The following is a 16,853-nucleotide window of genomic DNA, read 5'->3' as shown; positions in this document are numbered from 1 at the left end:
AAAAATGGGCAGTTGAATATATTGGGAAGCAGATGAGAGAGAATCGAATGGAATGATAGGAATGGGGAAAAAATAGTGGCTCAGTGGTTAGTACTGCAAGATAATAATAATAATAATAATAATAATAATAATAATAATAATAATAATAATAATAATTTTTAAAGACTTGTTTGCCGCCCCTCTCCGGAGACTCGGGGCGGCTCACAGCAACAGTTACTTCTGCTGATCACCGGCTGCCAGCAGTTTGGCAGATCGAATCTCAGTAGGCTCAAGGGTGACTCAGCCTTCCATCCTTCCAAGGTGGGTAAAATGAGGACCCAGATTGTTGGGATTGTTAGGGCTTTAGAAAAACTTTATTCAGAGAGAGTAACAATGAAGGGGTTTGCAAGCCAGTAAGAGCTGAGAGCATCATTAGCACCAGGAAAGGAACATTCGGAGCAAGTAGAGCAATGGAAAAAGCCCTGCAAAAACTTAGGGCTTGGAAAACATTATTCGTAGAGAGTAACAATGAAAGAGCTTGCAAGCTGGTAAGAGCTAGGAACATTGTTAGTACCTGGTTAGGGGCTGGAAAGAAACATTCAGAACAAGTAAAGCAATGACCAAAAAACCCCCTACAAAGACTTAGGGCTTGGAAAACATTCTTCACAGAGAAAAACAATGAAAGAGCTTGCAAGGTAAGAGCTGGAAACATCGTTAGCTGGGAACATCGTTAGGGCTGAAAAAAAGGCTACATTCAGAGTATAAGACCCACCCAAATTATCAGCCTCTTTTAGGGAGGAAAAGGGTGCATCTTATACTCCAAAAAAATAGAGTAAATAAACCAACCAACAATACTTGACTATACATGAAGCTACATTTCGTGCAGCTTAAATTTCCAGGTGATCTTTAAGGGCAACCTCCTACATCTCCAAGGTTTAAATCCTGCCCTCTTATTCCCACCTTTCTGAATCTCTGGATATTTGGCCATTTTCCTCTAGTCCTCAAGATTTAGGGGAAGCAGGTGCTTCATATTCACCCAATAGTTCTATCGGGCCTAAACCCCACTGCTTCCCACCTGCCCCACTTCAGGATTTACGATGCCTCACCTTGCAATTTTCACAGCATACTTCATTGCTGCACACGGCTCCCCGCTGAAACGTACAACTGGTGGTACAACATTTGCTTCTTTTGCAACGCTGGAAACACAATCATGAGACTCATTGTAGTGGACTGTGCAATTCAATTCAATTTATTAGATTTGTATGCCGCCCCTCTCCGAAGACTCGGGGCGGCTCACCACAGAAATAAAAACAGTATAACAATGGAACAAATCTAATAATAAAATATATAAAAACCTCAGCAATTAAAAACCACACATCAAATATGAAATATAATAAGCCTGGGGGAGATGTCTTAGTTCCCCCATGCCTGTCGATATAGGTGGGTCTTAAGTAACTTGCGAAAGACAAGGAGGGTGGGGGCCGTTCTAATCTCCGGGGGGAGTTGATTCCAGAGGGCCGGGGCCGCCACAGAGAAGGCTCTTCCCCTGGGGCCCGCCAAACGACATTGTTTGGTCGACGGGACCCGGAGAAGGCCAACTCTGTGGGACCTTATCGGCCGCTGGGATTCGTGCGGCAGAAGGCGGTTCCGGATTAAGGCTCATAGCATTGTCCAGTGCTTGCAAGAGAAACTAGATTGGAAGTGCTCGTTCCGGTTGGTTCTTTGCAACAGTCCATATTTTGATGTGCAACTCTGCACATCGGACTTTAATACAATTGAACGTGTCCAGAGATATTTCACAAGAAGAGTCCTCCTCTGCTCATAGCCGAATACCTTATGCCAGTGTTTCCCAACCTTGGCCACTTGAATATATTTGGACTTCAACTCCCAGAATCCCCCAGCCAGCGAATGCTGGCTGGGGAATTCTGGGAGTTGAAGTCCAGATATCTTCAAGTGGCCAAGCTTGGGAAACACTGCTTTATGCCACCAAACTTGGAATTCTGCATTTTAGGCAACTTAGAACTACACCACCTTCGGTATGACCTGAGCGTAGTTCATAAAATTATCTGCTATAGTGTCCTACCTGCCAGTGACTACTTCACCTTCAACCGCAGCAATACACGAGCACGTAATACATTCAAACTCCGTGTAAACTGCTCCAAACTCGACTGCAGAAAATACGACTTCGGCAACAGAGTGATCAACGCCTGGAATGCGTTACCTGACTCTGTGGTTTCTTTCCCCAAACCCTCAAAACTTTAAACTTAGACTGTCTGCCGTTGACTTCACCCCATTGCTAAGAGGTCCATAAGGGGCGTGCATAAGCGCAACAATGTGCTACTGTCCCTGTCCTAATGTTCCCTTATTTTTATTCATAATTATTTCATGTATTCGAATCATGTTTATACCTAAATGTACCAATACATGTTTGACTAAATAAAGAGGGAAGGAAGGATACATAGGAACTGAATAAACAATCTCTCACTGCCAACCCACACTCAGTAAAACACCTTGGAATACTAATATCGAATGACCTAAGTGCTAAAGCCCACTGCAACAATATCGCCAAAAAAGCCTCTAGAGTTGTTAACCTGATCCTACGCAGCTTCTGCTCTGGCAATCTCACACTACTCACAAGAGCCTACAAAACTTTTGCCAGACCCATCCTAGACTACTGCTCATCTGTCTGGAACCCATACCACATCTCAGACATCAACACCCTTGAAAACGTCCAAAGATATTTCACCAGAAGAGCCCTTCACTCCTCCACTCGAAACAGAAGACCCTACGAAAATAGACTTACAATCCTGGGCCTTGAAAGCCTAGAACTACGGCGCCTAAAACACGATTTGAGTATTGCCCACAAGATCATATGATGCAATGTCCTACCGGTCAATGACTACTTCAACCACAACAACACAAGAGGACGCAACAGATTCAAACTTAATACGAACCGCTCCAAACTTGACTGTAAAAAATATGATTACAACAATCGAGTTATCGAAGCGTGGAACTCATTGCCGGACTCAATTGTGTCAACCCCTAACCCCCAACATTTCTCCCTTAGACTCTCCACGATTGACCTCTCCAGGTTCCTAAGAGGCCAGTAAGGGGCGTACATAAGCGCACTGGTGTCCCTTTCGTCCCCTGTCCAATTGTCTTTCCTTTCCTTCACCTATCATATATATTCTCTTCCTTTCATATATCCTTTCCTCTAAGTTCACTTTACCCTTATATATATTACTACATGTCTATTTTTCTTCCTATGTATTTATGTATTGGACAAATGAATAAATAAAGAAGGAAGGAACGGAGGAAGGAAAAGGAAGGAAGGAAGGAAGGAAGGAAGGAAGGAAGGAAGGAAGGAAGGAAGGAAGGAAGGAAGGAAGGAAGGAAGGAAGGAAGGAGTGAGAATTAATCCTACATTCATGGATTTTATGTTCCCTTCTGACAACCCCTCCTGAGCTGCTGGAAGAAGACAGCACACATATTCCAAACAACACATACGAACTGGCTTCTCAGATACTCACCTCAATGCTCCCGCAATCACACTTCTCTCCCGGTTCCAAAATGCCATTCCCACAAGTGGCTTTGACCTTGGGCAGTTTCTCCGGAGAGTAGAGCTTCAAATTGGGCCGATTGGAAAGGCAAGGGGCGCTTTTGAACTTCAAGAAGTTTTGGAAGTCGACGATGCTACAGCTGCTGAATTTTTTTATTCCATTTGAATTACTGCAAGGAAGAAAGAAAGAAAACAAAGAAAGAAAGCAAAAGAACATGTGTGACATTAGCATCTAGCCCAATGATGGCAAACCTATGGCATGGGCGCCACAGGTAGAAACATAGAAACATAGAAGACTGACGGCAGAAAAAGACCTCGTGGTCCATCTAGTCTGCCCTTATACTATTTTCTGTATTTTATCTTACAATGGATCTATGTTCATCCCAGGCATGTTTAAATTCAGTTACTGTGGATTTACCAACCACGTCTGCTGGAAGTTTGTTCCAAGGATCTACTACTCTTTCAGTGAAATAATATTTCCTCACGTTGCTTTTGATCTTTCCCCCAACTAACTTCAGATTGTGTCCCCTTTTTCTTGTGTTCACTTTCCTATTAAAAACGTGGCATGCGGAACCATATCTGCTGGTACATGAGCCGTTGCCCTAGCTCAGTTTTAACATGCATGTGTATGCCGGCCAGCTGATTGTTGGCTTGCACAGAGGCTCTGGGAGGGTGTTTTTGGCTTCCAGAGAGCCTCCAGGGGGGATGCGGGAGGGCGTTTTTTACCCTCCACCTGCTCCACGGAAGCCTTTGGAGCCTGGGGAGGGTGAAACATGAGCCTACTGGGCCCACCAGAAATTGGGAAACAAGCCATTTCCAGCCTCCAGAGGGCCTCCGGGTGGCAGGGGAAGCTGTTTTTGCCCTCCCCAGGAATTGAATTATGGGTGTGGGCACTTGTGCAAGCACGATAGCACACACGCACGCTCTTTCAGCACCTGCGAAAAAAAAGCGTTGCCATCACTGGCTTCCTAGCTCTATTCCACCTGTGAAGCCTCCCCGAGTCTATGGAGAGGGCACCGGACCAGGGTATCTACGAGACCACCTTCTGCCGCACGAATCCCAGCGACCGGTTAGGTCCCACAGAGTGGGCCTTCTCCGGGTCCCGTCAACAAAACAATGTCGTTTGGCGGGGCCCAGGGGAAGAGCCTTCTCTGTGGCGGCCCCGGCCCTCTGGAACCAACTCCCCCCGGAAATTAGAATTGCACCCACCCTCCTCGCCTTTCGTAAGCTCCTTAAAACCCACCTCTGCCGTCAGGCATGGGGGAACTGAGATATTCTTTCCTCCTAGGCCTTTACAATTTATGAATGGTATGCTTGTTTGTATGTATGTATGTTTGGTTTTACAATAAGGGTTTTTTAGTTGTTTTAGTATTGGATTTACATGCTGTTTTTTATTACTGTTGTTAGTCTACGGAGAGGGGCGGCACACAAATCCAACCAATCAATCAATAATAATAATAATAATAATAATAATAATAATAATAATAATAATAATGTGAATAATGGAGGTACTTGCATTGCGCTGGTGTGCATTATACAGACGAGTCCAGGGCATTTGCATTCTTTGCCGTCTTCATACTCCATGCCCAGGCTGAAACCCAGAAGCTGGGCCAGGATGACCGAAAAGGTCTCCAGGGTGATGGCCTTCTCGTACTAGAAGAAAGAAGAGACACCAGACTAAGGAACCGAAGTGTTTCTGTTCTGACCCAGCTCTCCAAACACGACAAACCCTCCAAGGCAGGGGTCCTCAATCTGGGGGTTGGGACCCCTTTGGGGATCAAGTGACCATTTATCAGAGTTGCCCCCACCCTCCTCGCCTTTCGTAAGCTCTTAAAAGCCCACCTCTGTCATCAGGCATGGAGGAATTGAAATATTCCCTTCCCCAAGGCTTATAAAATTAATGTATGGTATGACTGTATGTATGACTGATCTCTTAAATTGGGGTTTTTAGATTTTTAATATTAGATTTGTTTACGTTGTCTTTTTACTGTTGTTAGCTGCCCCGAGTCTGCGGAGAGGGGCGGCATACAAATCAAATAAATAAATAAATAAATTTCACAGGGGTCGCCTAAGACCTTCATGAGAAAAGACAAATTTCCTCTGGTGTCAGGAACTAAAGCTTCTATTCTGACACCTTGGAACATATTTTTATAGTCCGACCAATCAGTTGCTTACAGTGGGAGCGTCCCTCTGACCTTCCGGCCAATCAGCTGAAAGCTCTGTCGGGAGAACTGGCGCTAGACTTATGGTTGGGGGTCACCACAACACAAGGAATTGTATTAAAGAGTAGCGGCATTAGAAAGGTTGAGAACCCCTGCTCTGAAGTTAACTCAAAGATTCCTTTATTGGGAGCGCTAGCAAACTCTGCAAAGAATGTATCTCTCGACGCAGGCTAGTAAGTTCGGCCGCCCAGAAGTTGAATAGTTGTCTGCCCCATCTATTCATCTAACTCAGACTTTGGCCTGCCACAAGTAGCAAAGTACTGTGGGAATTGGGGAGGGGCTGGTTGCATGAGAGGAGAAAATACTAGCCACAACAATTCTTTCCAGAAGATTCAAGGTCATCTTTTGTTCAGCACCAGCCGGAAGTACTGGGGAGGATGGTGGACGTTGAGAGATCCGAAGTGGTCCATGTGATGAACTTGTGCATGTGGGGACAAGGGATGAATCTTAACCGGGGTGGAGAACTGTAGGAAAAGTTAGTGTCGGGCTGACTACAGTTCGTATCCCACAGGGCTCTGTTAATAAATTGGAACTTGGAAGAAGGCCAAGGTTTGGACTCTAATTTATTTCTCGAATGTTAATTGGGACTCTGACACACATGATCTCAAGAGTGCTATGATGGCCGGTACTTGAAGAATTGGTAATAATTTAATTTAATTTAATTTAATTTAATTTAATTTAATTTAATTTAATTTAATTTAATTTAATTTAATTTAATTTAATTTAATTTAATTTAATTTAATTTAATTTAATTTAATTTAATTTAATTTAATTTAATTTAATTTAATTTAATTTAATTTAATTTAATTTAATTTAATTTAATTTAATTTAATTTAATTTAATTTAATTTAATTTAATTTAATTTAATTTAATTTAATTTAATTTAATTATTTAATTTAATTTAATTTAATTTAATTTAAAATTTAATTTAAAATTTAATTTAATTTAATTTAATTTAATTTAATTTAATTTAATTTAATTTAATTTAATTTAATTTAATTTAATTTAATTTAATTTAATTTAATTTAATTTAATTTAATTTAATTTAATTTAATTTAATTTAATTTAATTTAATTTATTAGATTTGTATGCCGCCCCTCCCCAAATAGTTATACAACTATTTATTCAGCGTTGATGTAATTTTAAATGGACGCTGGATGAATGGACATAAGGCAAAGCCTTCCTGTACAAGGATGATTTCAAGGGAATTCTTATTTTATGTTTTTTTTGGGGGGGGTGTTTTTTCTTTTACTGATATCTTTTATTATCTAGTGATGGCACCTTAACCCAAAAAAACCTCAAAATCAAATGTTTAACCCTGCAGAAAAACCTGTGGTACGGTACCAGAGCTACAGCAGCATCAAAATTTCGGATGCACAATTTCCCTGTAAAAGCTGCTCCCACATAATTTGGCTTCTCTCTGTACCTATAGCAAAAGGGGAGAGAAAGAGATAAATGGATGGGTGGATTGATGGATGGGTGGATGGATAGACAGGCAGGCAGGCAGGTAGGCAGATATATTATATATAGATTAGATAGAATAGATAGACAGACAGACAGACATTAGATATAGATTAGCTAGGAGGGGGAGAGAGAGAGATAGACATACAGACAGACATAATATAGATTAGATTAGATTAGATTAGATTGATAGATAGACAGACAGACAGACAGACAGACAGATTAGATATAGATATATATTATCTAGGATGGATATGTAGGTATGTAGGTAAGTAGGTAGGTAGGCAGGCAGGCAGATATATTAGATATAGATTAGATAGAATAGATAGGTAGATAGGTAGATAGACAGACAGACATTAGATATAGATATATATTAGCTAGGATGGATAGATGGATAGATAGATAGATAGGTAGGTAGGTAGGTAGGTAGGTAGGTAGGTAGGTAGGCAGGCAGATATATTAGATATAGATTAGATAGAATAGATAGGCAGATAGACAGACAGACATTAGATATAAATTAGCTAGGAGGGGGAGGGAGAGAGAGAGATAGACATACAGACAGACATAATATAGATTAGATTGATAGATAGACAGACAGACAGACAGATTAGATATAGATATATATTAGCTAGGATGGATAGATAGATATAGATAGGTAGGTAGGTAGGTAGGTAGGTAGGCAGACATTAGATATAGATTAGCTAGGAGGGGGAGAGAGAGAGAGAGACATACAGACAGACATAATATAGATTAGATTAGATTGACAGACAGACAGACAGATTAGATATAGATATATATTAGCTAGGATGGATAGATAGATAGATAGATAGATAGATAGATAGATAGGTAGGTAGGTAGGTAGGTAGGTAGGTAGGTAGGTAGGTAGGTAGGTAGGCAGGCAGGCAGGCAGGCAGGCAGGCAGGCAGGCAGGCAGGCAGGCAGGCAGGCAGGCAGGCAGGCAGGCAGGCAGGCAGGCAGGTAGATATATTAGATATAGATTAGATGGAATAGATAGGTAGATAGACAGACATAATATAGATTACATTAGATTGACAGACAGACAGAGATTAGATATAGATATATATTAGCATGTATGTATGGATGGATGGACGGACGGACGGACGGACAGACAGACATCAAAAGGAAAAACAGGATTGGCTTTTAATTTCTTTCCACTTACACAAACAAAAAGGCCAGATCGTGAGGCCGCAGAACAAGGTAGGAATTTTTCCATTGCAAAAACCTTCGGAGAATATCATCGGCTTCTCCTTCGATCGAGATTTTATTATTGTCTGTCCAGAACTCCAAAGAGGAAAGTACGACTGTTACGTTAAGGTCGGCAAACATCTGAAAAGAAATGAATAAATCTTCTTTTTTTTTGTTAAGGAAATCTGGGTCCTCATTTGAGCCACCTCGGAAAGATGGAAGGTTGAGTCAACCTTGAGACTGGCGAGATTCAAACTGCCAAATCGCAGGCAGCCGGCAGGCAGCAGAAGTAGCCTGCAGTACTGCCTTCTAACCACTGCACCACCACGGCTCATAAGAACAGTTCTACATCAAAACTCTTAGGATTAAGACTAAAATGCACCCAGACCCGAAGTTAATTGGAGAGAAAACCAGACCTTAACTTACACTATTAACAAATCCGATAATCTGCACAACGTTTGCGGTTACGTATTCAGAATTTCCGCCCAAATAGTTGAACTGGAAAACAAGAAGTTCAAAGAGAGTTTGCAATTACAGTATTATTATTTTTGAAGGCAATTATTACTTGCCCTTGCATTCAAAGCTAAAGGGGGCTTAGGTCAGAGCTGCCCTCCCAGTTCACCCCAACAACATGCCTTAGTTAATGTCTACTCTGCATTTAAACCATACAACCACCACCACAAATCAAATAAATTAGTACCATCTATGACACTAATATAATAATTAATAATAATTTATTAGACTTGTATGCCGCCCCTCTCCGAAGACTCAGATATTAATGTTAATATTAATATCATATTAATGATATTAATATTATATTTATATTAATATACTAGTAATATTAACATATTAACATTAATGTATTAATATATTAATGATGTTAACATTAATATGATATACATTTGGCTGGTGTGTATGTTTGTTAGACAGTTTTTTGGGGGGGTTATAATGGGTTCGTTAGGGTTATAATGAGGTTTTAATCTACTGTTGATGTTTGACTTCTTTTTGTTATTGTACTATTGTATTATTTTTTATTGTTGTAAGCCACCCTGAGTCCTATGGGATTGGGCTACATAGAAGTCGAATAAATTAAATTAAACTAAATTAAATTAAATTAAATTAAATACTGATTAATGGTAATGATGATAATGGCAATAAAGATAATGATAATGGTTATGGTAATAATAATAATAATGATATAATGATAATGATATGATAATGATGATGATGGCGGGACCTAGGGGAAGAGTCTTCTCTGTGGTGGCCCCAGCTCTCTGGAATCAGCTCCCCCTGGAGATTCACACTGCCCCCACCCTCTTTGCCTTCTGAAAGAGTTTAAAAACCACCAGGCCTGGGGTTTCTAGATCTTCCCCCCTGACCAACAAATGTTTTTAGTATGATTGTTGAATGGATGTTAATGGAAGTTTTTAAAATTAGAATTTTAAGGATTGTTTTTATGTATATTAATTGGATTGATCTACTGTTGTCTTTTGTATATGCTGTGAGCCGCCCGAGTCTTCGGAGAGAGGCGGCATACAAATCCAATTAAACTTAAACTTAATGATAATGATGATAATGATAGTATCATAGGGTAGGGATGGGCAAAGTAGGCCCTTCTATGATATGTGGACTTCATCTCCCAGAACTCCTGAGCTAGCATGAAGTCCACAAGTCATAGAAGAGCCAACTTTACCTACCCCTGTCATAGGGGGATGCGGTGGCTCAGTGACTAAGACGCTGAGCTTGCCGATCAGAACGGTCGGCAGTTCGAATCCCCAGCGCAGCATAATGGAGTGAGCTCCTGTTACTTGCCCCAGCTTCTGCCAACCTAGCAGTTTGAAAGCATGTAAAAAATGCAAGTAGAAAAATAGAGACTGCATTGGTGGGAAGGTAACAGCATTTAGGACGCCTTTGGCATTTAGTCATGCTGGCCAAATGACCACGGAGACGTCTTTGGACAGCGCTGGCTCTTTGGCTGAGAAACGTAGATGAGCACTGCCCCCTAGAGTCGGGAACAACTAACACGTATGTGCAAGAGGAACCTTTACCTTTTTATGATACTAAGTCATGACGGTTGGGGATACTTAGAGAATTCTGGGTCAGAAAATTTTGGACAGTTAAGAGACTTACCAAAACATTGTCCACAACAGCATAGACTTCTATGTACCTGTGACTTTTAGTGGTATCCGACAGCGGCTGAGAATAGACAAATTCTTTTTTTAGCAATGCTTCTGTATTTCACCGGCTGGTGTTGTACTATTCTAGCAGCCCGCCAAACATAGCAGTGCAGGTACTGCTCAACATACAACCCCAACTGAGCCCAAATTTATGCTACTAAGGGAAATCTGTTAGTACTATGTACATAACAGCTTGGATTTGGCAATATAAAAACCAGTTAACAATGAATGCTTGTATGTATTGAAGCACTACAGCTTTAAGAGTTACTGTTAGAGATGTCCACAAGAGGGAGCCAGAGGTGCGATTCTCTGTCTCACACAAAGCCTTTGAAGGAACTGAGCAAGATTTAAAGAGGAAATGGCTGCTTTACTATTCAACGAGAAATATTCTGTTTTGGCCAGTGGCTTTTGCAATGGAGCTTTAAAGAAGGGCAGGAAAAATGTAAAGAAAGAGTAGACATATTAGTCATTAAATTGTCATGGGAGTTGCTTTGCACCAGCCCCATAGTATAGACCAGAGGTCATCACACCTGGCAACTTTAAGACTCCCAGAATTCTCTAGCCAGCATAGCATAGTTGGCTGGAGAATTCTGAGAGTTGAAGTCCACAAGTCTTAAAAGTTGCCAAGTTTGAAGACCCCTTGGTATAGACCACAGCTATCTTGAGAACTTCGGCAGGTAGATAAGACATATCCCTAGTACATAAACAGGACAAACACTTTTAAACACCGCTTTAAAAGGGAAATGACGCCCAGCACTGACCATAGTATCCAAAAGCAGTTTATAAGATGCATGTTTGGTCTTCGTTGGGTTGTACACGTGGGTGACATTTTCTGTCCAAATTGGACCGTTGCCGTTTTTGCTGCTTAGTTCATAAATCAGGTGCTCGAAAGTCGTTGAAGACTCCAGGTGTTCAATGCCGTAGCTGACATTCTCAAATTGCAGCACTCCCCTGAAAACGTCCACATGGTTAGGGCACAAGACTTTTTTTCGTCCATTTGCAAACCGTTCTTTCCCTCCCTGTGATTTATTCGTCAGGAAATTTATTTATTTATTTTATTTATTTATTAGATTTGTATGCCGCCCCTCTCCGAAGACTCGGGGCGGCTAACAACAATAAAGAAGACAATGTAAACAAATCTAATATTAAAAATAATCTAAAAAACCCCAATTTAAGAAACCAATCATACAAACAAGCACACCATGTATAAATTCTATAAGCCTAGGGGGAAGGGAAATTTCAATTCCCCCATGCCTGATAACAGAGGTGGGTTTTAAGGAGCTTGCGAAAGGCAAGGAGGGTGGGGGCAACTCTGATATCTGGGGGGAGCTGGTTCTAGAGGGCCGGGGCCGCCACAGAGAAGGCTCTTCTCCTGGGTCCCGCCAAATGACATTGTTTAGTCGACGGGACCCGGAGAAGGCCAACTCTGTTTGACCTAACCGGTCACTGGGATTTGTGCGGGGAGGAACATGACCGATAATTGCAATGGAGCACCAAATTTTTATTCCTGAACGAGTCATTTGCTAAGTGAATTGCCAGAGTTGTTAAGCAGGTCGTTGTATTCCTTAAGGGGATCATGTCGTCATTTTAAAAAAGGAATCTACCTTCCCCTATTGTCTGTGCTTGTACGAAGCCAGACGGGATGGTTACAAATAGTGGCCGCGTGATCCTAATGTCCAAATCTTGATAACGTGACGATGGAGATATTGTGTGTCATGATTAACAGTGATAAGGGTTTTCTCAGCCGTAACCAGGGGATAAAATAATGTGCTGAAGCTGATCAGACTAAGGATGCTAGCCAGATGAATAGGTAGAATGAATGAATGAATGAATGAATGAATGAATGAATGAATGAATGAATTTATTTATTTATGAATGAATGAATGAATGAATGAATGAATGAATGAATGAATGAATGAATGAATGAATGAATGAATGAAATTTGTATGCCGCCCCTCTCCGTAGACTCGGGGCGGCTCTCAACAGTAATAGAAAAACAATGTACAATACAAATCTAATAATTAAAACTAAAAACCCATAATTTAAGAAAACATACACACAACATACCATACATAAACAGTATAGGCCTGGGAAAGTTATCTCAGTTCCCCCATGCCTGACGGCAATGGTGGATTTTAAGGAGCTCACGAAAGGCAAGGAGGGTGGGGGCAGTTCTAATCTCAGGGGGGAGCTGGTTCCAGAGGGTCGGGGCCGCCACAAAGAAGGCTCTTCCCCTGGCCCCCGCCAAATGACATTGTTTAGTCGACGGGACCCGGAGAAGGCCAACTCTGTGGGACCTAATTGGTCGCTGGGATTCGTGCGGCAGAAGGCGGTCCCGGAGATATTCTGGTCCCATGCCATGAAGGGCTTTATAGGTCATAACCAACACTTTGAATTGTGATCAGAAATTGATCAGCAACCAATGCAGACTGCGGAGTGTTGGAGTAACATGGGCATTTTTAGGGAAGCCCATGATTGCTCTCGCAGCTGCATTCTGCACGATCTGAAGTTTCCGAACACTTTTCAAAGGTAGCCCCATGTAGAGAGCGTTACAGTAGTCGGGCCTCAAGCTGATGAGGGCATGAGTGACTGTGAGCAGTGAGTCCCGATCCAGATAAGGCCGCAACTGGTGCACCAGGCGAACCTGTGCAAACGCCTCCTTCACCACAGCTGAAAGATGGTTCTCTACTGTGAGCTGTGGATCGAGGAGGACGCCCAGGTTGCGCACCCTCCCTGAGGGGGTCAATAATCCCCCCACCCCAGGGTTATGGATGGACAGATGGGATTGTCCTTGGGAGACAGAACCCACAGCCACTCCGTCTTATCCGGGTGGGGTGGGCAGGGATTTGTTGGTAGTAATGAAAACACCTTCAAGCTGGTAAGCAAAGTAGCCTGTCAGGGCTGAAAAAACCTTTTTAGGAGGGAGTAGCAATGAAATAAATAAATCTGATTAATAAAGGAAAAAAATAATAAAACAAGCCTGCCAAGACTTAGGGCTGGAAAAATAACTTCTTCGGAGTAGCCATGAAAATATCCTGCAAGCCAGGAAGATCGTTAGCAGCGCATTAAGGCTGGGGAAAAAAGCATCGAAACAGCTTCATTCAGGATATAAGACGTGCCCAAATCTCCAGCCTCTTTTAGAGGGGAAAAAAGTCCGTCTTATTCTCTGCAAAATACAGTATTTTCCAAAGTAAATCTCTTACCTGAGCCCAGAGCAGGTGCTGAGTATTGCCACAGAGTTTGGGAAGCCTTGGATATACCCTTCATAGAAGCATTCATTCTACATATTTTTTTTAAAAAAGAAATAATTAACATAATCATGCATTTTTCCAAAATTTGGCCCTAGTTACTTGGACAATTGATATGCTTTATGGGCTTTTGCAGCTGATCTGGAACTTATTATTAACCACAATGATTTCATTTCCCACCAAACTGAACGGGGTTCTGGGGTTCCAAGTCGCTATTTTATGGAAGCTATTTTATAACTTCCCCAGGCCTATACTCTTTATGTATGGTATGTTGTGTGTATGTTCTCTTAAATTATGGGTTTTTAGTTTTAATTATTAGATTTGTATTGTACATTGTTTTTCTATTACTGTTTTGAGCCGCCCCGAGTCTACGGAGAGGGGCGGCATACAAATTTGATAGCTAGATAGATAGCTAGATAGATAGCTAGATAGATAGCTAGATAGATAGCTAGATAGATAGCTAGATAGATAGCTAGATAGATAGCTAGATAGATAGCTAGATAGATAGCTAGATAGATAGATAGATAGATAGATAGATAGATAGATAGATAGATAGATAGATAGATAGATAGATAGATAGATAGATAGATAGATTAGAGAGACAGACAGACAGATAATAGGAATAGGAATAGGAATAGGAATAGAGATAGATAGATAGATAGATAGATAGATAGATAGATAGATAGATAGATAGATAGATAGATAGATAGATAGATTAGAGAGACAGACAGACAGATAATAGGAATAGGAATAGGAATAGAGATAGATAGATAGATAGATAGATAGATAGATAGATAGATAGATAGATAGATAGATAGATAGATAGATAGATAGAATAGATAGACAGACAGACAGATAATAGGAATAGGAATAGGAATAGGAATAGGAATAGGAATAGAGATAGATAGATAGATAGATAGATAGATAGATAGATAGATAGATAGATAGATAGATAGATAGATAGATAGATATTTCTATTTCGTGTGAATTCCGGTTTTAAAAGCCCTAAACCAGGGGTAGGCAAAGTTGGCTCTTCTATGACATGTGGACCTCAACTCCCAGAATTCCTGAGTTAGCATGATTGGCTCAGGAATTCTGGGAGTTGAAGTTCACAAGTCATAGAAGAGCCAACTTTGCCTACCCCTGCCCTAAACTATTTAGAAAATTCTAAGAAGAGCAACAAAGATTATTAGGGGACTGGAGGCTAAACCATTAAATGAGCCATTGTGGAAACTGGATATGTCTAAGGCAGTGTTTCCCAACCTTGGCAACTTGAAGATATCTGGACTTCAACTCCCAGAATTCCCCAGCCAGCATTTGCTGGCTGGGGAATTCTGGGAGTTGAAGTCCAAATACCTTCAAGTTGCCAAGGTTGGGAAACACTGGTCTAGGGCTCCTCCCGCTCTCCGTGACATCACCATTCACTTGTTTTTTACACTCTGCGCATGGACAGAGGGTGGAAAATTGTGCATGAAGGGGGGGTGCGTGCACAAGCGGAGCAAGTACTTCTTAACTGTTAGGGAAATAGATTTTACCACCGGTTTAATGGAATTTAAACCATTGTTTGAATCGTGTGAGGACAAAACACATCTTTACCTGAATTTCTGGCAAAGTGGGTTGCACAAAACCTCCGGGGTTGTAGGTATAAATCATGAAATCATTTGGCAGAAAGGATCTGTGGGGCAACCAATGAAACAGAAGTCAAACTGGTATCAGAAAGTGCAGGCAAATCTCGACTTACGACCACAATTATCGAATATCTCCGAGACCGCCTTCTGCCGCACGAATCCCAGCGACCGATTAGGTCCCACAGAGTTGACCTTCTCCGGGTCCCGTCAACTAAACAATGTCGGTTGGCGGGCCCCAGGGGAAGAGCCTTCTCTGTGGCGGCCCCAGCCCTCTGGAACCAGCTCCCCCCAGAGATAAGAACTGCCCCTATTCTCCTTGCCTTCCGAAAGCTCCTTAAAACCCACCGCATATACAATTTATGAATGGTATGTTTGTATGTATGTTTGTTTAGCAATGGGGTTTTTAAATATTTTAAACTACAATTTAGATTTCTGATGAATTGTTTTATTTTGCTGTGAGCCGCCCCGAGTCTGCGGAGAGGGGCGGCATACAAATCTAAATAATAAATAAATAATAATTAATTGGGAGCAGAATTTTTGCTGCTAAGCCAGGTGGGTCTTAAGCGAGTTGCGCGGATTTTAAAACCTTTTTTTTTTTTGCCACTGCTATTAAGCAAATCCAGGAGTTACGTGATCTCCTTTATAACCAATGGGGAAGCCAGAGTAGCTTAACAACAGAGTTACTAACTTAAGGACTGCCGTGCAGTGGTGAAGTTTCAGTTCGGATGTAACCGGTGAAGGGCTGCAAAAATTTTTACTACCACACTGTGGGTGTGGCTTATATTGTGGGTGTGGCTTCTAGCCATGTGACCAGGGAGTGGCTTAAAGGTCATGTGACTGGGTGGGAGTGGCTTGCTGACCAAGATAGGTTTTCAAATAGGACTCTTTTTCAGTTGATTAAGCCGCACGAATCCCAGCGACCGATTAGGTCCCACAGAGTGGGCCTTCTCCGGGTCCCGTCAACTAAACAATGTCGGTTGGCGGGCCCCAGGGGAAGAGCCTTCTCTGTGGCGTCCCCGACCCTCTGGAACCAACTCTCCCTGGAGATTAGAACTACCCCCCTACCCTCCCCCCCTACCCTCCTTTCCTTCCGTAAGCTCCTTAAGACCCACCTGTGTCGTCAGGCATGGGGGAACTGAGACATCTCCCCGGGCCATATACAATTTATGAATGGTATGTATGTATGTATGTGTGTTTAGAAATGGGGTTTTTTAAATGTTTTTAGTAGAAATTTAGATTTGTTGTAAATTGTCTTTTGCACTTTGTTGTGAGCCGCCCCGACTCTGCGGAGAGGGGCGGCATACAAATCTAAATAAACATAAACATAAACATAAGTCACATTATTTGTTTTTTTAATATAATTTTTTTTATTG

The 16,853-nt window shown here is 41.6% G+C and overlaps 1 protein-coding gene across 1 annotated transcript in view; it reads right to left on the bottom strand.

Annotated features, from left to right (window-relative positions):
- Positions 1–16,853, bottom strand: part of LOC139175093 (disintegrin and metalloproteinase domain-containing protein 32-like) — a 31,408-nt gene that overhangs the window by 10,589 nt on the left and 3,966 nt on the right. Inside the window, exons 4-13 of the mRNA XM_070765978.1 lie at positions 15,449–15,527; positions 13,808–13,884; positions 11,366–11,555; positions 10,558–10,623; positions 8,854–8,925; positions 8,402–8,568; positions 7,105–7,186; positions 5,055–5,191; positions 3,510–3,708; positions 1,086–1,175 (exon numbers count right to left, since the gene is read on the bottom strand). Coding sequence (XP_070622079.1) covers positions 1,086–1,175; positions 3,510–3,708; positions 5,055–5,191; positions 7,105–7,186; positions 8,402–8,568; positions 8,854–8,925; positions 10,558–10,623; positions 11,366–11,555; positions 13,808–13,884; positions 15,449–15,527 — 1,159 coding nt within the window. The remainder of the gene's footprint in view (positions 1–1,085; positions 1,176–3,509; positions 3,709–5,054; positions 5,192–7,104; positions 7,187–8,401; positions 8,569–8,853; positions 8,926–10,557; positions 10,624–11,365; positions 11,556–13,807; positions 13,885–15,448; positions 15,528–16,853) is intronic.

The sequence above is a fragment of the Erythrolamprus reginae genome, chromosome 12, assembly GCF_031021105.1.
Source record: "Erythrolamprus reginae isolate rEryReg1 chromosome 12, rEryReg1.hap1, whole genome shotgun sequence".
NCBI lineage: Eukaryota > Metazoa > Chordata > Lepidosauria > Squamata > Dipsadidae > Erythrolamprus > Erythrolamprus reginae.
The sequence above is the reverse complement of the archived record's forward strand: the minus strand, read 5'-3'. Positions and strand labels throughout refer to the sequence as shown.